At 37.2% G+C, this 20743-nt stretch overlaps 1 protein-coding gene across 7 annotated transcripts in view; it reads right to left on the bottom strand.

The window, feature by feature from the left end:
- Positions 1-18690, bottom strand: part of EPS15 (epidermal growth factor receptor pathway substrate 15) — a 127197-nt gene extending 108507 nt beyond the window's left edge. For 3 of the 7 annotated variants that reach the window (XM_081306407.1, XM_081306411.1, XM_081306413.1), the window contains exon 1: positions 18498-18690. In XM_081306407.1, the coding sequence (XP_081162533.1) occupies positions 18498-18529 (32 nt within the window). In that variant the 5' untranslated portion in view covers positions 18530-18690. Of the gene's footprint in view, positions 1-18496 lie in introns of all 7 variants that reach the window. The other 4 variants (XM_081306408.1, XM_081306410.1, XM_081306412.1 and 1 more) reach the window with 2 other exon arrangements.
- Between the last annotated feature and the right edge of the window lie 2053 nt (positions 18691-20743).

The following is a 20743-nucleotide window of genomic DNA, read 5'->3' as shown; positions in this document are numbered from 1 at the left end:
AATCTGGCACCATCTCCCCCCCTCCAGAGTTCAAGTGCATTTTTACCAAGTTGACGTAAAAATGAAACAAGATCCATACGTGGTTCTTTATGTTGACAGAGTAATTTCAAAAGAGCAGCAATTTGAATTTTTCCTTGGAAAACAAATAGAGTTGGTACCCAGTGTAACCCACAAGGTCAATCCCACAGCATGGTTGCAGCTGGGGGGAAACTAGGAACTAAGGGCCTAGGGTTCTAGCACTTGCTAGGATCTTCTTTCCTTAGGACCAGTCCTCCACACAGAGGGTGTAGGGTGGCCTGGGGAGGCCATGCAGTGAGCAGAAGAGACAGACATGGCCGAAAAGGGACTCCAGCTAGCAGGTCTGAATGGCCACCTGCATTCATGCATGGTGGACACAGAATGAGGATGGCATGCACAAGACCTAGCAGTAGGCCTCACTTCTAACACTTCAGCACTGAAAAATACTACAGTTTTCTCTTATATTTCTTTTTCTCTATTTGTTCTAACTCCTAGTTTCATTTTTAAAATTAATTAAATTACATTCAGAACCTGAATAGCATTCTTTTTTTTATGTAAGCATGAGATACTTTTTATATATAACTTTATTTATATGGTGCTGAGAATTGAACCCAATATCTCACATGTGCTAGGCAAGCACTCTACAACTGAGCCACAACCCCAGCCCTGAATGGTATTCTTTTGATATTGTATCAACACATTAACTTCCACTGCCTTTGAAAATTCTATAATATACTCGAAGTGATTTAAGCAATTAATACAGTCTAAAGGCAACTATCAGACAAATGGTAGTGGACAATTCAAATCTAAGTTTCAGAACTTTTTTCTTACTGACATATATGCATGGTACCTTACATGTAGAAGATAACAAATACTTTATAAGTAAAATATTTGAAAGAATGGAGTAAGTGAATAATACTAAAGAATCCTATGCAGAGGAAAAAAACTATTCTATGTCACATTATACAATATTTCTTAGAAGACAAAGATTCAAAATTTAAGCTACAATTCAACTTCCTGTGTTTCTACAAACAAAATTAACTTTAGTAACAATTAGATGAATATTTTCTATGTACAACCAAGTACACACATGTGGAGCAATGATGACCATATCACAACTAACTCTTTTACCTGTCCTTTTGTCATCAATCTTAAGAAGCAGAAAAATAAAATTGAAGAGAAGGATCTTAAAAATAAAGGGAGGGCTGGGGATGTGGCTCAAGCGGTAGTGCACTCGCCTGGCATGTGTGCGGCCCGGGTTCGATCCTCAGCACCACAAACAAACAAAGATGTTGTGTCTGCCGAAAACTAAAAAATAAATATTAAAATTCTCAAAAAAAAAAAAAATGAAGGGAAGCTGGGCGCGGTGGTGCATGCCTGTAATCCCAGTGACTTGGGAGGCTGAGGCAGGAGGATTGCAAGTTCAAAGCCAGCATCAGCAAAAACTAGGCACTGAGCAATTCAGTGAGACCCTGTCTCGAAGTAAAATAAAATAAAATAAAATCCACATGGAATAGCAAGAAACCCAGAATAGCCAAAGTAATCCTGAAAGGAAAAAAACAAAGTTAGATAACTAACACATTCCAATTTCAAAACTCACTACAAAGCAATGGTTCTCAAGACAGCATTGTACTGCCTGGGCAGACTTACATATCCACAAAACAGAATTAAGAGTCAGAAATAAACCAATACATCTACAGTTAACTGATTTCTTACAAAGGTGGTAAGATCATTCAAGGCAGAAAGAATAGTCTTCAACAAATGGTGCTGTGACACCATATAACAAGCAAAAGATACCCACAAAAACAAAAGAAAGAAGTAGGACCCTTAACTCACATCCTTTATAAAGATTAACTCAAAACAGATCAAAGAACTAGATACAACAGCCAAAACTATAAAACTTTTAGAAGAAACATAAAGATAAATCATTGTGACCTTGGATTTGCCAAAAGATTTTTAAATGTAACACCAAAAGCATAAGCAATAAAAGACAAAAATAGATAAATAAGATTTAATAAAAATTAAAAACAAAGTGCTTCAGAGAATACCATCAAGAAAGTAAAAAGACAACCCACTAAATTGGAGAAATATATGCAGACCATACATCTGACAGGACACTTAAATCTAGAATATAAACTCTCATAACTCAACAATAAAAAGATATATAATTCAATTTTCAAATGAGGAAGGGACACAGATGATTTTCCAAAGAAAATATACAAATGGCTAATAAGCACACAAAATACCCAATAGCATTAGTCATCAAGGACATGCAAAAAAAAAAAAAAAAAAAAGCAATGAAATACCACTTCACACCAACTAAAATGGTCAGAATCAAAAATTCATATAACAATCTAACAATCATTGGAGAGGATGATTAGAAAATCCTCATCCTCATTAACTACTGGTGGAACTATAAAATGGTGCTGCTACTTTAGAAAGCAGTCAGCAGTCTCTCAAATGACTAAACAGAGTTCCCACATGGCGCGATATATACACAACAAACAACAATATTTATCCCACACAAAAACTTATACATGAATGTTTATAGTAACATTATTCATGATAATCCAAAGATGAAAACATATCAAATATCCATCCATAGGCAAATGAATAAACAAAATGTGGTATAACCATACAATGGAAAACTATTCAGCTATATAAAGGAATGAATTACTAATACTTACTACAACTTGGATCAATCTCAAAACATTATGCTAAGTGAAAGAAGCCAGTCACAACCATCTACATGTTAGTTTTATTCCCTTCATAAAAAGTCCAGAATAGAGAAATCTATACCGACAGAAAGTAGATTAGTGGTTGCTTAGGGCTAGGAGAAACGTGGAGGCAGAATGGTGATACTGAACAGGTATGGGGTTTGTTTTTGAGGTGATTAAATGCTCTAAATTTGTTTGTAGATATATATTAATGACTAAAAAATAGTGTACTGGGAGTTGGGGATGTAGCTCAGTGGTGGAGGTCTTGCCTGGCATGTGTGAGGCACTGGGTTCAATCCTTAGCACCGCTTAAAAATAAAGGCATACCGACCACCTTCAACTACAAAAAAATTTTAAAAATCAGTGAACTATACACTTTAAATGGGTAAACTTATTATATTATCAATTATATCTCAATAAAGCTGTTTTTAAAGCAAAAAATATAACCTTCTTAAAGAAAACAAAAGGTCATGAGTTCAAAAGAAAATATCTTAACAAATAACCAATATTTAAACATAAATTTAAACATAATTCAGTACCTCCAGAAGTTTTGTGGAAGTGCTTGATGGTTTATATTTTTAAATGCAGGTATAGGATTTGTTTTTGTTGTTGTTGTTGTTTGTTTTAAACTACACCTGTTCGTTAATTTGGATACATGGAATATTTTTAAACCTGGACTAGAAATCAACTCAGTAAATTTACAATGTGTAGAATATACTTTCTTTCCACCTGGCCTTATAATGAAAGAATACCTATAATTAGTACCTAAAAAAACTGCAATTTTATCAAACAGGAATTAGTATACAAATTATTTCAATTATATACTTATTTAAAAAACTAAATATTGGGGCTGGAGTTGTGGCTCAGTGGTAGAGTACTTGCCTGGCATGCGTGAGGCCCTGGGTTCGATCCTCAGTACCGCATATAAATAAATAAAATAAAATAAGATCCATTAAAAAAAAAAAAAAACCTAAATGTTTTCTGAAATTTTCCTTATGATTTTTTTGGTGAGATTATTTGAAAATAAGACTTGTTTAACTTAATCTATGTACACTGATACTGCCAAAATTCCTGTGCTAAGAAAGAAACTGGTCATAAAAAGCTGTGTGAGGGTATAAAGAAGAAAACTTCCCGAGACAAAGACAAACCAGGTCATTTAAAGCAAGTATGGCTCAAAGCAGAGTCAACAGAGTTAAGTTTCTGAACCATTCTAAAGTGCCAGATGGTTTAGAATCCACCTCCAGATCTTACAAGGCCATGCATAAAAGGATGCCAGAATGGGCTGGGGTTGTGGTTCAGCAGCAGAGTGCTCACCTAGCATGTGTGAAGCCCTGTGTTCCATCCTCAGCACCACATATAAGTAAATAAATAAAGGTCAATCAACAACTATAAAATTTTTTTTTTAAAAAAAAGTGTGCCAGAAAAAAAAAATAAAAAGAACAGAGTGTAGAGAACAGGCTAAGAATGAAAGCAACACACTGAAGATGAAAATTGTATGCAAATTGAAATACTTGAATCTTCTTCAAGCTCACAATTTTTAATATTAATTTCCAATAATAAGTGAAATTTGACAAATTATTAATGGCCTCTCAACCAAATTAAATATTCTCATCTTAATTCCTTCAAAATAGTACATTTGTTTTTGTTGTTGTTGTTGTTTGTTTGTTTGTTTTAAACTATACCTGTTCATTAATTTGGATACATGGAATATTTTCAAACCTGGCCTAGAAATCAACTCAATAAATTTACAATTTGTAGAATATACTTTCAAGGACATTTTAAAAAAAAGCAATGAAATACCACTTCACACCAACTAAAATGGTCAGAATCAAAAATTCATATAACAATCTAACAATCATTGGAGAGGATGATTAGAAAATCCTCATCCTCATTAACTACTGGTAGAACTATAAAATGGTGCTGCTACTATAAAATGGTGCTATTTGAATCATTAATGCTGTCTGCAATTCAAGATCTTAAAAACCACTCATCTGCCAGCGCCTTGGCAAACACCTGTAATCCCAGCAGCTCAGAAAACTAAGGCAGGAGGACCACAAGTTCAAAGCCAGCCTCCACAAAAGTGAGGAGCTAAGCAACTCTGTAAGATCCTGTCTCTAAAAAAAATACAAAATAGGGCTGGAGATGTGGCTCAGTGGTTGAGTGCTCCTGAGTTCAATCCCCTCCCAAAAAAACAACTCATTTGATTTCAAAACTCAAAGGTATACATAGAAAAATAATTCAATTATACAGAAAAGTAGCACATACAATTCTATAGAAAAGAACCCAGAAAATGGTATATCAAAGGTTATGTGCAATAGTATTAATAATAATTGATATAAAATATCTGTATACATAAAGGGCTTAATTAACTAAAGTATATAACACCTAATCAATGAAAGATTCCAAAGATATGAAAAAGATGCTTAAAAGACCACAAAGGAATATACCTATAATGTTAAGTTAAAGAAAACAAAACTCAGTTGAGGGTGGTGGTCATGCCAATAATCCCAGCAACTCAAAAATTTGAAACAGGAAGATTACAAATTCCAGGCCAGCCTCAGAAATTTAGGGAGACCCTGTCTTAAAAGTGAAAAGGTTTTGGCTAAGAGGTAAAGCAATCGCCTAGCATGCATGAGGCACTAGGTTTGAGCCTCATCACCGCACAAAAATAAAGATATTAATATGTCCACCTATAACTAAAAAATAAATTTTTTTTTAAAAAAGTAAAAAACAAAAAGGTCTGGGTATGTAACTCAGGGATAGAGCTCACCTAGATTCAATCCCCAGTACAAAAAAAAATCCCTTCAGAATAGAAAATTATACACTGAATATGTGATTTCACAGTCATATATGAAAATCATATAAATGGGAAACATTTTTTAAAAAAATCTTAAAAACTGTGTGGATGGTTATCCATCTACTATTTTTCTGCATGTTCCAAGTCTTCTTTAATGAGTAAGAACTTCGGAGGTAAGAAACATTTAAAAGAATACTTATATGAATTCTGTACATAAATATCAATAAAATCAAAGCAATTCTATTTACTAAGTGTCTCCTTTATACTACGAAGTACAGTCGTCCCATGATTTCCCTAAGGGATTGGTTCTAAGATGTCCTACAAATATCAAAATCTGCAGATGCTCTAGTCCCTTAAAATGGTGAAGTGTTTTTGTTTTGTTTTGTGGGGCTGGAGAGTAGGGAAGGTTGTTGCAATTCTGGGGATCCAACCCAGGGCCTAGCACATGCTTTATCAGTCCAATGATGCAGTATTTGCATATAACCCCCACACATCCTCATGTATACTTTAAATCATCTTTAAATCAGTGACATCTAATAAAATGTAAATATTGTGTAAATAGTTGTCATACTGCTGGGGACAGGTCTTTTTAAATCTATCCTTGAACCCCATTTCTAATGTCCTAACTCAAAGTTTAAAATTCTTGCTTTAATCCAAAGAAAAAAAATAAAACATAAGAAAACTGACTTGAATTAAATATGTTTTGAATCAAATGTCTTTTTTTTTTTCATCCACTTTGCTGGGGATCAAACTCAGGGCCTTGTACATGCTAGGCAAACAATCTATCACTAAGCTATGTCTCCAGCCCTGTTGTTGCCCTAGGTATGATTTAAGAAGTCATCTATATAATCAACCTTGAATACTATAAAGTATTTTTAAAAATTAAAAACTAAATTACTACAAAAATTCCATCATAATCACAGGTGGAGTACATTATAGTACTTATCACACCAAAAAAGCAGTGTTTACCCCTAAAAGACCAAAAACTAATTCAGCTAAATGTCATGGTCTTAGTCTCATATTTCCGTGGCCTATTGAAGTAGTGACACACAGGAGACATTCAGTAACTGCTTTCTGAAATAAGAGACTCTAAAAACAAGAATCAATAAATGGGACTTATTCAAACTAAAAAGATTTTTCTCAGTAAGAGAAACAATAAGAGAGGTAAATAGGGAGCCTACATCCTGGGAACAAATCTTTACTCCTCACACTTCAGATAGAGCCCTAATATCCAGAGTATACAAAGAACTCAAAAAATTAAGCAATAAGAAAACAAATAACCCAATCAACAAATGGGCCAAGGACCTGAACAGACACTTCTCAGAGGAGGATATACAATCAATCAACAAGTACATGAAAAAAATGCTCACCATCTCTAGCAGTCAGAGAAATGCAAATCAAAACCACCCTAAGATACCATCTCACTCCAGTAAGATTGGCAGCCATTATGAAGTCAAACAACAACAAGTGCTGGCGAGGATGTGGGGAAAAGGGTACTCTTGTACATTGCTGGTGGGACTGCAAATTGGTGCGGCCAATTTGGAAAGCAGTATGGAGATTCCTGGGAAAGCTGGGAATGGAACCACCATTTGACCCAGCTATTGCCCTTCTCGGACTATTCCCTGAAGACCTTAAAAGAGCGTGCTATAGGGATACTGCTACATAGATGTTCATAGCAGCACAATTCACAATAGCTAGACTGTGGAACCAACTTAGATGCCCTTCAATAGATGAATGGATTAAAAAATGTGGCATTTATACACAATGGAGTATTACTCAGCACTAAAAAATGACAAAATCATGGAATTTGCAGGGAAACGGATGGCATTAGAACAGATTATGCTAAGTGAAGCTAGCCAATCCCTTAAAAACAAATGCCAAATGTCCTCTTTGATATAAGGAGAGCAACTAAAAACAGAGCAGGGAGGAAGAGCATGAGAAAAAGATTAACATTAAACAGGGACGAGAGGTGGGAGGGAGAAGGGAAACTGCATGGAAATGGAAGGAGACCCTCATTGTTATACAAAATTACATATAAGAGGATGTGAGGGGGAAGGGAAAAAAATCAAGGGAGAGAAATGAATTACAGTAGATGGGGTAGTGAGAGAAGATGGGAGGGGAGGGGAGGGGGGATAGTAGAGGATAGGAAAGATAACAGAATACAACAGTCACTAGTATGGCAATATGTAAAAACGTGGATGTGTAACCGATATGATTCTGCAACCTGTATACAGGGTAAAAATTGGAGTTCATAACCCACTTGAATCAAATGTATGAAATATGATATGTCAAGAAATTTGTAATATTTTGAACAACCAAAAAAAATTTTTCAAAATTAAAAAAAAAAACAGTAAAGAAAAAAAAAAAGAAATAAGAGACTCAACCAGCAAAACTGGAGGCAATTTTAATGCATACAAGTTTATTTTTAATATATACTTAATTATAAATCTATATTATGTCAGTAGAATACAATATAAAATGAGGTTATCAATAATTCTTAATATCAGTGATTTATCAAAATTAAGTGCAACATTTCATAAAAATTAACATCTCTATAAATAATTAAGATGGTCAATTAAGCTAAGATATTCTGACTTTTGGCCCAAGATCTCCCACTATTTTATTCTAGTTTGCAAAAATGACCATATCTGGAACATCATAAATCTTTAGAAATAGTGGTTTCAGGTTTTATTTAATAATATATTTGTTTAGTTTCTCTGATACATGCTAACATCTTCAGCAATAACATACTGAAGAAACTCTAAAAGAATATTAGATTAAAAGTAAATATCAGCAACATATCATTCACATGGATCTCACAAAACAAGCAGGATCAGATAAAGTGGACTTCAAGCCACAATTAATCAGAAGTGACAAAGAAGGCCATTTCATACAGCTTAAGGGAACTATACACCAACAAGACATAATAATCATAAATATTTATGCATCAAACAATGGAACATCTATATACATCAAATAAACCCTTCTCAATTTCAAGAATCAAATAGACTACAACACAATAATACTGGATAACTTTAAAATGCCTCTGTCACCACTGGATAGCTCCTTCAAACAAAAACTAAATAAAGAAGCTTTAGAACTAAAAAAACACAACTGACAATTTAGACTTGACAGACATATATAGAATATTTCATCCATCAATGACTGAATACACTTTCTCCTCAGCAGCACATGAACCCTTCTCTAATATAGACCATGTTATGTAAGCTATCACATATGTTGGCATACAATTATAATATTACCTTAATATATTTTTACCATCTATAGGGTTGTTTTGATAACTCCATTTCCATTGATATTAATTTTTGTGTTTTTGCTCTTTTTCTTGATTAGACTTGTTTGATTTTTATCAACTTATAGCTGTATTATTTCTTTTCTATTTCATATATTTCTGCTCCTACTCTTATTTTTTCCTTAATACTACCTAATTTGAAAATAATTTGTTAATCTAGTTTCTTTCTGATATAAGTACTTTAAGTTATAAATGTATATCTGAGTACTATTTCCTCCCATTCTGATATTTTAAGCTTTTATTATCACTTAGTTTAAAGCACTTCTTATTACTTTTCTTGTGCTTTCTTCTTTGACCTGTGAGATATTTATAAGTGTGCCATTTAATTTTGAAGTAGTTGAGATGTGGGAGTGGAGTTCTATATATCTTAAGGTGATTAATTTCTAATGTAATAAATCATCCATGACACACAGTCTGCATGATTTCAAATTTAAAAAAAACATAAGAGAAATGTTATATTGATTGCATTGATTACATACATGTCAAAACATGTCAAAACTGATCAAACTGCATACTTCAAATATATGCATTTTACTGTATCTTGATAAGGGAGAGAAATGAATTACAGTAGATGGGGTAGAGAGAGAAGATGGGAGGGGAGGGGAGGGGAGGGGGGATAGTAGAGGATAGGAAAGATAGCAGAATACAACAGTCACTAGTATGGCAGTATGTAAAAACATGGATGTGTAACCGATGTGATTCTGCAATCTGTATACGGGGTAAAAATGGGAGTTCATAACCCACTTGAATCAAATGTATGAAATATGATATGTCAAGAGCTTCATAATGTTTTGAACAACCAATAAAAAAATGAACATCAAAATGAAAAAAAGAATTTTTACCTTGATAAAGCTATGAAAAAAGTAAATATTGACAAGAAATATAGCATCCTTACATAAGATTAGGCTTTCATAAGCAATACATTTATAGAGATTGCAAAATGTTAAACTACTTTCAACTATCTTTAAAAAACCCTCCACCAGGGCTGGGGATGTGGCTCAAGGGGTAGCGCGCTTGCCTGGCATGCGTGCGGCCCGGGTTCGATCCTCAGCACCACATACCAACAAGGATGTTGTGTCCGCCGAGAACTAAAAAATAAATATTAAAAAATTCTCTCTCTCTCTCTCTCTCTCAAAAAAAAAAAAAAAAAACCCTCCACCATAACTTGGTACAACCATCACTTTCTACAGATGTGGTCTCTGTGGTATGCTGATTTTCACATTAAATCATACATTGTTTTATCAAGGACTGGCATCTCAATCAGTTTTGTCAGACCATTTTGCCCTTACATTGATACAGACTCAAGTAGGGCAAGATGGCACATGCCTGTAATTCCAAGTGACTCAGGAGAGGTAAAAGGATCAAAAGTTCAAAGCTACCTCAGCAACTTTACAAGGCCTCAAAATAAAAAATAAAAAAGGGATAGGGGTGTAGCTCAGTGGTTAAGTGTCCCTAGGTTCTATCTCTAGTATCGAGAGAGAGAGGGAGAGAGAGAGGGAGAGAGAGAGGGAGGGAGGGAGAGAGGGAGGGAGAGAGAGAAGGAGAGAGAGAAGAGAAGAGAAGAGAAGAGAAGAGAAGAGAAGAGAAAAAGAAAAGAAAGAAAAAATTACAGATTCAAAGTTAGGCATAGTAACACAGGCTTGGATTCCCAGCTACTTGGGAGGAAGGCTTATTATACCCAGAAGTCGAGAACAATCCAGGCAACAAAGCAAGATCCCCAATTTAAAACAAACAGACTCATTCAATTTATATCTGAGTTGTTAAAACCAGGTACATTGGCAAACTTATAATCCCAGCAACTTGGGAGGCTGAGGCAGGAGGATGGCAAATTTAAGGTCAGCCTAGGCAATTTAGTGAGATCCTGTCTCAAAACAAAACACAGAAAGGTATAGCTTAGTGGTAGAAGTGCCCCTGGGTTCAACCCCCAGTGTCAACAACAAAAACAAAAAACAACTGATCTGAGTTATTTACACTGCCTGGTTAATCTGGCTGTACAATTTTGCAGCATTATGACCTTGAAAAAATTGCTTTACTTCAGTGTCTCCCCTTTCTCTTTTTGTAAAGGATACCAAGGATTATCAGATTATCAGTTTGTAAAAACTAATGAAAGTTGCCAAGTTGTAAGGATTACTGAAAATAGTAATACATCATAAGCGCTCATAAATATTAGTTATTATTATTCTGACAGTCTCTCTCATTCCTTCTGTCTCCCCCACTCTGAATAGTTTTGTTCCTTTACACATTAATAGAGGAATGTAATATCATGTGAATGTTCATTTTCATCCTAAATTTGACTGAAATACTGCTAATAACTGTTTACAAACACCAGCATAAAAAATGTGCCTTGGAGAACAGATATACCAGGATTCACATCTCAACTCTACCATTTATAATACAACCCTGAGCAAGTAATATAGAAGATTAATTCTATGTGCTGTGACACACACTTGGAATTCCTCAGGAGACTGAAGCAGGAGTAACACAAGTTCCAGGCCAGCGTGGCAACTGATCAAGGCCTTGTCTCAAAATAAATAAAGCCAGGCACACATCTGTAATCCTCGATGCTCAGGAGGCTGAAGCAGGAGGATCACAAATTCAAAGACAGCCTCAGCAAGGCCCTAAGCAACTTAGAGAGAACTTGTCTCAATTTAAAAAGGCTGGGGATGTGGCTCTGTGATAAGCACCCCAGGGTTCAATCCCGGGTACCAAAAAAAAAAAAAAGAAGAAGAAGAAGAAGAAGAACAAATAAATAAATAAATAAAATGGGCTATGGGTGTAGCTCAGTGGCACAGCCCTCCCAGTTTCAATCCCTAGTACCAAGGAAGGGAAGGGCACAGTTTTCACATTTATGAAACAGGAAAAAACCAATGCAGATACAAGGTATGACATCAACTTATAACAAATTTGACTACAGGGATAGTTAAAGAAAATATTTACTGAAAGTTGCATTTACTTTATGTCCTTTTTCATTCACCAATTTATTTTGTAATCACAATATACCTGTGAAGTCTCAATAATTTATTTCTACTGTCCAAAAATGAGTGAGTCTATGAGGTCAAGCAATGTGTCCCAAGATTACAGAGCTATTCAGAGGCAGAATAAGAATGCTCTTACAGATATATTCTTCTACCTGTGCTCCTTACACTTAAAGATCTAGATCTGAGGCTAGGGATATAAGTCAATGGTAAAGAACCTGTCTAGCCTGTGTGAGGCCCTGGGTTAGATCCCGGGTACCGCAAAAGAAAAAAACAAAAACAAAAATCTAGATTTGGCAGAAGAAAAAAAAAGACTATAAATTTAAACAAAAATTTTAAAAAATATTACACATAATCAAAAAATGCCAGGGCTGGGCTGTAGCAGTGGCAGAGCACTTGCATAACATGTATGAGGCACTGGGTTTGATCTTTAGCACCACATTAAAAAATAAATAAATAAATAAACAAAGGCATTCTGTCCATCTATAACTACAAATAACAAACAGGCCTGGGGTTGTGGCTCAGTGGTAGAGTACTTGTCTAGCACGTGTGAGGCACTGGGTTTGATCCTCAGCACCACATAAAAGTAAAAATAAGTAAAATAAAGGTATTGTGTTCATATACAACTAAAAATATTTTTTAATGCCATAAACAGAAAATTTTAAAGAGAAAAAATATTTGTAAAGAAGTTTGGAAAGTGGGCTGGGGCTGCAGCTCAGTGATAGAGTACCTGCCTCGCATATGTGAGGTGCTACGTTCGATCCTCAGCACAACATAAAAATAAATAAATAAAGATATTGTGTCTATCTACAACTAAAAAATATTTAAAAATAAAAAGAATTTTGCAAAGTGAGCTGGGGTTGTGGCTCAGTGGTAGAGTACTCACCTAGCACATGTGAGGCACTGGGTTCAATCCTCAACACCACAGAAAAATAAACATATAAAATAAAGGTACTGTATCCATCTACAACTAAAACAAAATATTTTTTTTAAAAAGAATATGCCTTGGGCTGGGGATGTGGCTCAATCAGTAGCGCGCTCGCCTGGCATGCGTGCGGCCCGGGTTCGATCCTCAGCACCACATACAAACAAAGATGTTGTGTCCGCCAATAACTAAAAAATAAATATTAAAAAAATTCTCTCTCTCTCTCTCTCTCTCTCTCTCTCTCTCCCCCCTCTCTCTTTAAAAAAAAAAAAAAAAGAATATGCCAAAGTGCAAATTTTCTAAATATACAAACCCAATAGGAGGTCACATTAAAGTACTAAACAGAAAGTTTCAAAAAAGAAAATATAAACAGCTGAAGAAGTTAAACCTTAACCCAAAATTTTAAAAAAATAATACGTTAAAACAATGAAGTATCATTTCTACATATGAGACAAACATTTGATAGTAACTGGGCATAGGAGCCCACATATAATTCCAGCGACTCAGGAGGTTAAGGCAGGAGGATCACAAGTTTGAGGACAGCATTAGCAATTAAACAAGACCTTCAGCAACTTGGTGAGATCTTGTCTCAAAGAAAAAACTAAAAAGTAACCCTTGGGGGGTGGGGGGAGTCGTCTGACCTAAATATTACAACCACTAGAAACTACTGCACATACACATGAGCACAAAGACATGTAAAAGAATATTCACTGTAGTACTGCTGTTAACAAAATATTGGAAACATAAATGTCCACCATTAGGTGATTAGTTAAATAAGTTAAATTACATTCACAAATAAGAATACCATGAAATTTTGAAAATAATGAGGAAGCTCTACATGTACTGATATGGAACAATTTCCTAGATCAGATAAGGTAAATATAATAAGAATAAACTGTGGAAGTTTTTTCCTTGGCATATACCCAAAGTACTTAAAATCAGCATACTCTAGTGAGGTGGACACATCAATGTCTATAACAGCTCGATTCACTACAGCTAAGCTACGGAACCAACCTAGGTGCCCTTCAGCACCTAGGATAAAGAAAATGTGGTATAAATGCAATGGAATATTACTCAGCTTTAAAGAAGAATGAAATTATGGCATTTGCCGGTAAAGGAATGGAACTGGAAACTATCATGCTAAATGAAATAAGCCAATCCCCAAAACCAAAGGGCCAAATGTTTGAATGTTCTCTCTGAAATGCAGATGTTAGCACATAATAAAGGGGGCAGGATAGAAGTTCAATATATTAGACAAAGGAGAATGAAGGGAAGGGGGGGCATAGGATTAGGAAAGACAGTACAATGAATCACATATAACTTTCCTCTGTTCATATATGAATATATGATCAATGTAATTCCACATCCTGTACAACCCACAGTATGGGATGTTATACTCCATGCATGTGTAATATGCCAAAATGCATTCTACTGTCATGTATATCTAAAAAGAATGAATGAAAAAATCTTATAGAAACTGCAAAACAGGGCTGGGGCTGTAGCTCAGTGGTAGAGTGCTTGCCTAGCACATGTGAGGCACAGGGTTTGATCCTTAGCACCTCATAAAAATAAATTAAAAAGTAAAGGCATGCTGTCCATCTACAACAGCAAAAAAAAAAAATTTAAACTGGAATATACATACATACACACACACACACACACACACACACACACACACAGAATATTAAGAAAAGTACACTCAAGAAACTGGCAAGTGGGTGGTAGGGCTGTGGCTCAGCAGCAGAGCACTTGCCTAGCATGCATGAGGCACTGGGTTTGAGCTTCAGCACCACCTAAAATTAAGCAAATAAAATAAAGGCATTCTGATCATTTACAACTACCAAAAACACATTAAAAAAAAAGAAGAAAGAAAGAAAGAAAGAAAGAGAGAGAGAGAAAGAGAGAGAGAAACAAACAAACAAACTGGCAAGAATGGCTGCCTCTGAAAAAAGGACTAGGGACCTAGGGAAGAAAGAAGACTTTTCACTAGTATTGCTTTTTTAAAAAAACATGGACTCATGATGGCTCTTTTATTTATGACTATAAAAAACATAAGTCAAATTCTGAGCCTCAGTATCCTCCAATTAGAAATGATGATAATAACAGCCTAATTCATTGGTTATTATAAGATCAAATGAAAGAACATAAAATGCTTTGTAAATTATAAAGCAGCACACAAAATTATAAATTAGCCTTCTAAGTGATTTCTCCAAACCTATTATAATAATTATTATCATTTCCCTGACAAATTTCTCTAAATCCAAAGATGAGAATTTTAAATGGAAGTATGCTTGTCAAGCAAGTATAAGGCCCTATGTTCAATCTCCAGTAGCATAATAATTTTTTTTTAAAAAGTAAAATGATATTTAAGTGTAGAAGCATTCTCAGAATACAGTTTTACTTTAATAGTTAATGATCTCAATTTTTATTGGTCTCAATTTAAATGAGTAAAATTTCAAAAATGTTGTCATACAGAACTGCTAAATCAGTTGATTAGAGAAAGAATACATGCTGTTGAAAACAAGGTAAATAAATACAATTACCATACTACTATAAAATCTTAAGTGTTTTTCTTTCAGTCTCTTCTATGCACCCTTAACTGGATTACATCATTTGTCTACATAAAATTTTTCCTGTTTACTGTAATACAGCATTCAGTTATCAACACTCCTTAAACTATTAAAAGTTCCCTAACAGACATAATTTTTTTAAATGTCTAATGGATATTTTTTTTTTAAAGAGAGAGTGAGAGAGGAGAGAGAGAATTTTTTAATATTTATTTTTTAGTTCTCGGCGGACACAACATCTTTGTTGGTATGTGGTGCTGAGGATCGAACCCGGGCCGCACGCATGCGAGGCGAGCGCGCCACCGCTTGAGCCACATCCCCAGCCCCCAGACATAATTTTTAATGAAGGTTTATCTTGTAGATGAGGGTTCAAGTGCTTTAAAGTGAAATTCCAGCATAGAGCTTTGTCTAATAAACTTTACCTTTTCATTTATTATACTACTAATTCTCCAAGTTACTAGATCTCTCCATCAGACCATTTTCTTTTTTGGTTTCTGGGGTTATAATTTAATTAAGCCCAAAACTCCCAAAGAAGTATATTAAATGTTTTTACGTTACCTTGAAAAGCAAGTAAATTGAGCCCTTATAAGACTACTAGAGAGCAGAGATTCAGAACTATAATTCATTGCTAAGGATGTTTGATCTTTTTCTACCACATGTTAGTCTTTTACTAGCATTCTATCTGCAAATAAAGTAAAAAATAAAGGAATGTACTCTCAGATGACTCCTGGGAGACTTTCTACTGGACAAATCCAACTGTTCCTAATTAATTTAACTATGACAACCACTCCCAAGTGCTGAACATTCCAAGCCATTTTTCAGAATGGTTAGATATCTCTCAAGGAAGCAGAGACTTCCTGAATAAACTATAAGTACAGGCAAAAATGAAAAATATCATTAATGTGCCTTTTCCATTGTGGAAACTCAAATATCTGTCATGTTGAATAAAATATTCCTTTTCTGCTTCAGAGCACGTTGTAATTTTCAAACTCTGCCCTGTATTTACTATCATAATTGTTAAAACAGACCACTAAGGTGAAGTTAATCAGCACAGTGTATTTTTTAATTAAATTAAAAATAAACACCAGAAACTGAAATTATGGGAGATGTTTTCCCTCCAATTTCCAAACTGTCTGCAATACAGTTATATCACTCTTGCAATGTTTTTAAAAAGCACTAAAAGGAAGAGCATTCTTATAACATTTATTGTTTTTAGATCATATACTAGGAGTTTTTATTTTTCCTGTGCCTTTATAACTGTATAGATTCTTAGTGTCTTAAGATCAAAATATTCTAAATTGATTTATTTGAATTATCAATAATTAACCGCCATTGTATATTCTCTTAAATATAAGACACTGAAGATTAATACTACTGATTCTGTATTTACTCTTGGGTACATGTTAATACCTAAATATATATAACCACAAGAACATACGTAAATTATTTAAGCAACTAAAAAACGGACAGAGCCTGAAGCAATGATAGTAACCAAAAACTAAAAACAAATAAAATATGCACACAACTTAGAAACAATTTTACAGAAGCTTTCAAGAGAACAAAATTTTCAAGAGAGGAAAATTCCTGCCAGAATTTGCCAGCAGAGCCAGAAATCCACAGCTTGCCAGCAGGCACCTCATATAATGCAAGTCACTAACTAGACTCCTAGAAAGTGAACATCTAAAAGTCAATGTTTCTATTCCTCAAATTCGAATTTCAGAAGGACCTTTCAAAATAGACTCCTGGGACCAAGACTAAACCATTACATTCCATGTTAAAGGTTCTTCCCTGCTTATTGGTCAAAAAGAATACACAATAGCAAATAAACCTCTAAGGCACAATTCTTGCAAACTGAAGTTCTGAAGTTATTTTTACCTGAGGGATGTGTGTGTTCTTATTTCTAAGAAAAAGACTCTTTCACTCTATCTATCCTAGAGTGCTAGGCAAAACGCCACAAAGTCTCTTGATCCTAACACAAAGACCAAATGCATGCCCTATCCCAGCGTTAAAGCCTTAAAAGCACCGGAAAAATCTAGGCCACGGAGACAAGATGGCAGGGAGATACCACAAGACAGCTAAAAAGGCTAGGGGAGCTCAGATCAGGGAGTACATGGCCACCAGCTCTACAGAAAACAGGCTGAGAAGATGAGGCTGAAGAGAGTTTTGGTCGTTAGAGCTGGACGGGACTAACAGGTGTCTGGCACTTCATCACCCTGGACACAGTGGGAAGGCTATAATTGACTTTCTTTACTAAGAGGGAGGAACCAAGCTCCTTAAGTGAATGATGGTTAGACTTTTTCTGTGAAGAACAAGCATAAAAGGCAAGAAGACCCTGAGGACAGGTTTTGGTGAAGATTCTCCCGGACACACTGATCTGCTAGGTGGTTCCCAGCACCAACCCTAGCCAAAGTGCTACACCTGCTAAAAGATGTTTCCTCTGTTATCGGTTCGGACAAGCGATTAGGTGAGAGTTCCCCACCCCCAGCCGGGGGGGAAGTGAAAGTAGATTTGGGTGAAAAAGACTGAATCGGGGGTCTGACCCAGAAGTTAACCTGATCAGGAGCGAAAAAGAGCTAAATTCCTGAATTCAGGAAGGGGCGAGCAGGGCAGGTACCTGAGTAGGATGCGACTTACTAGGAAGCAAGGCTAACTGGAGAGAACTACTGGAGAAAAGGAGGGCTTCCGTCGAATTCCAGCGGGCAAAGGCTGCTTAGCTGGGGCCTGTGCGTCCGCTCGGGAAGGCATTGCCGCCGGTGGCCCAGAGGACAACCCGCCTGCGACCGGGGGTGAGGCTACTCCGCGCGAGCTCAACAGGAGCTCACCTGGCGGGCGTCTGGCCTGGAAGGGGAAACTTCCTGGGTGGGTGAGAGCTGACGCGGCTGAGCCAGCGCGGGACGCGCGAGCGCGGCCCGGGGCACAGTCCACCGGGCCGTGGGCTGGGATGAGGGCCGCGCGGGGCGGGGCAGGGGCGCCGGCCTATTCGGGGCGGGGTCGCGGCCGAGACGGCGGAGCTCCGGCTCGGGATGGCGCCCTGGCTCGGTCACGCACACGCTCTCGCTCGGGCGCACCGGCCGCCAAGCGCGCGAGTCCCGAGCAGCTGCCCGGGTCAGCGAAGCTGAGGGCGGTGGGGGAGGGGGCCGGGGGCATCGGCCGGCCGAGCCCGGCGACGGGCAGGCGGCGTTACCTGTGTCAGGGAGAGCTGGGCTGCCGCAGCCATGGTGTTTCCATCATGCACGGGAGGGGAAGGAAGGACGGGCGGACTGGGGCTCGGGGCGGGGAGGAGGCGGAGGGAGCGGCCGTAGGCGAGGCTCGGGCGGGCGGGCCGGCCGGCGGGCGGGCGTCTCCCCGAACTTCGACAACTTCCCTCCTCACCCTGCCCCGCCCCTCACGGCCCCGCCCCGCCCCTCCCCTCACGGCCCCGCCCCGCCCGCCGGCCCGAGCTGGCCGCGGCGGCGCGCAAACCCTGGCGCGGGAGTGAGTGCTGCCGGACCAGAGTATGCCCTGGGTCGCCTAGAAAAACCCGGCGCGGATATAAGTTTGGGGCGGACGGGCTACAGAGGCGGCACCAGATTGTCCTGTGTGAACTTAAGGTAGGTCACCTACTTTGCGCTTCTGTTTCAGAAAAATGAGAGAAAGTATACCCACAGTTAATGTGGCTTCTGAGGACTAAAAGAGATAAGAATTCTAAATAATGACAGTACTATATATACTTCAGGCTGTGTAACAGATGCTTTTGTTTTTTACTTATATGAATGAGGGAACTGAAACAGAAATGCATTACACAAATAAGGGAACAGACCAAAATAAATGTCTTACGTAAAGATTAAATAGCTTGATTAGTATCTCAGTTTGCCTCTAAAGCCTTTCAATGTGCTATTATTTTAAATAATAATAACTTTTTAAGGTTGAGCGCTGAGGAGCACACCTGTAATCCCAGCGACTTGGAAGCCTGAGGCAGGATGATTGCCAGTTCAAAGCCAGCCTCAGCAATTCAGTGAGACACTCTAATAAAATATATATATATATATATAAGGGGGGGGTCAGGATGTGGTTCAGTGCTTAAGGCCTCTGGGTTCAATCCCCAGTACAAAAAAAAAAAAAATAGGTTATTTCCTCCAGCTAAAACCTTTTTAGAAGGAGGAAGGAGTATAGTCCTGCTGCTTGTTCCATTTAGATTTTTAAGTAAGAGAGTCCTGCAGAGGGCTAAGGTTGCTCAGTGTAAGAACAGGTGTGCAAGGCCCTGGATTCATCCCCAGCACCAAGAGGAAAAAAAAAAAAAACACTAGGACCTATTTGGTGCCTGAAGCACTCCTAACCTTGCCCTTAGTTCAGCTTGCAAACACTTCCTCCCTTCTGTGGACACAATTCAAGTATTGCCTCTTTTGCAAAGTATCTTCTCTCCAAATGAAAGTTACACATTCTCCTTTTTAACCTTTTTTCTCTACTATATGAAATCATAATCCCCCTAATGACTGTCTACCTCCCTAGATTAAGAATTCCCCAGTGGAAAATAACTGGTTTTGTATTTTTTGTATCTTTTTGTATTCTCAGACATTATTAGCACGTAGCTCAATAAAAGCCATATTAAACATAACACATCCTACTTTCTCATGCTGCCACTCTCAATAGGAATAACCAACCAGTTACTTGAAATTCTCATCATCATAGGCTCAGTTTATATGCTAACTACCTCAAGAAGCCTTCTAGAAGTCCACACCCCACCTCGTAGTTGCTCTTATGTGACTTTTATTATGTTCTGTCTTGTTTTAACAGCTGAGGGCTTCTCTGCCACTCACTGAACTGAAAAATCTTGAGGACAGGTGACTGACTTACTACTCTGCCTCCCTCACAGTTTAGCTAAGCTTGCAGTAAAGCTGTAGCCTACCCCAAAACCCAGAATTGGTCTTTCTTTCTTAGGCATGGTGGCTTCCCACACCACCATCCAGTTGTGGTGGAAACCACAACTCTTATCAGTCCTACAACCATTACCACTATCATAGTAGTCCCCATTTGGCACGTTAAGAAGGACAGCTGAACAAGACCCAGTTGTAATTAGCCCACTTTGGTTTTCAGACTTTTTCCACCACAAACCAACCACCCACAGAAATGCCTGCCTAACTCCACTCAGACCCCTCTGACCAGATCCAGCCTTAAAAAGCAAGTCATACAGGCCTCCCCTTATTTAAGAGAGTCTCCCTTGGCCACTTTATGTTTTTTTGGTTTTTTATTCAAAGGAAAAGGGAGTATACTGTTTTAAAAAATTCCACTTTGGTGCATTTAACAGCAATAACCACAAGTGATATTTCTATTGGAGTTTTCTATTTTATATTATCACATCTGCATTTCACAATTCACTTCACAAATGAGGTAACAGAGTGTCACAGAGGTTAAGTGATTTGTTCAAGGTTATACAGATAATCTCCAAAGCAGT

Source organism: Spermophilus citellus (genome assembly GCF_964194105.1).
Source record: "Spermophilus citellus genome assembly, chromosome: 9".
Taxonomy (NCBI): domain Eukaryota; kingdom Metazoa; phylum Chordata; class Mammalia; order Rodentia; family Sciuridae; genus Spermophilus; species Spermophilus citellus.
Note: the sequence above shows the minus strand (reverse complement) of the source record. Positions and strands in the feature narration are given on the sequence as shown.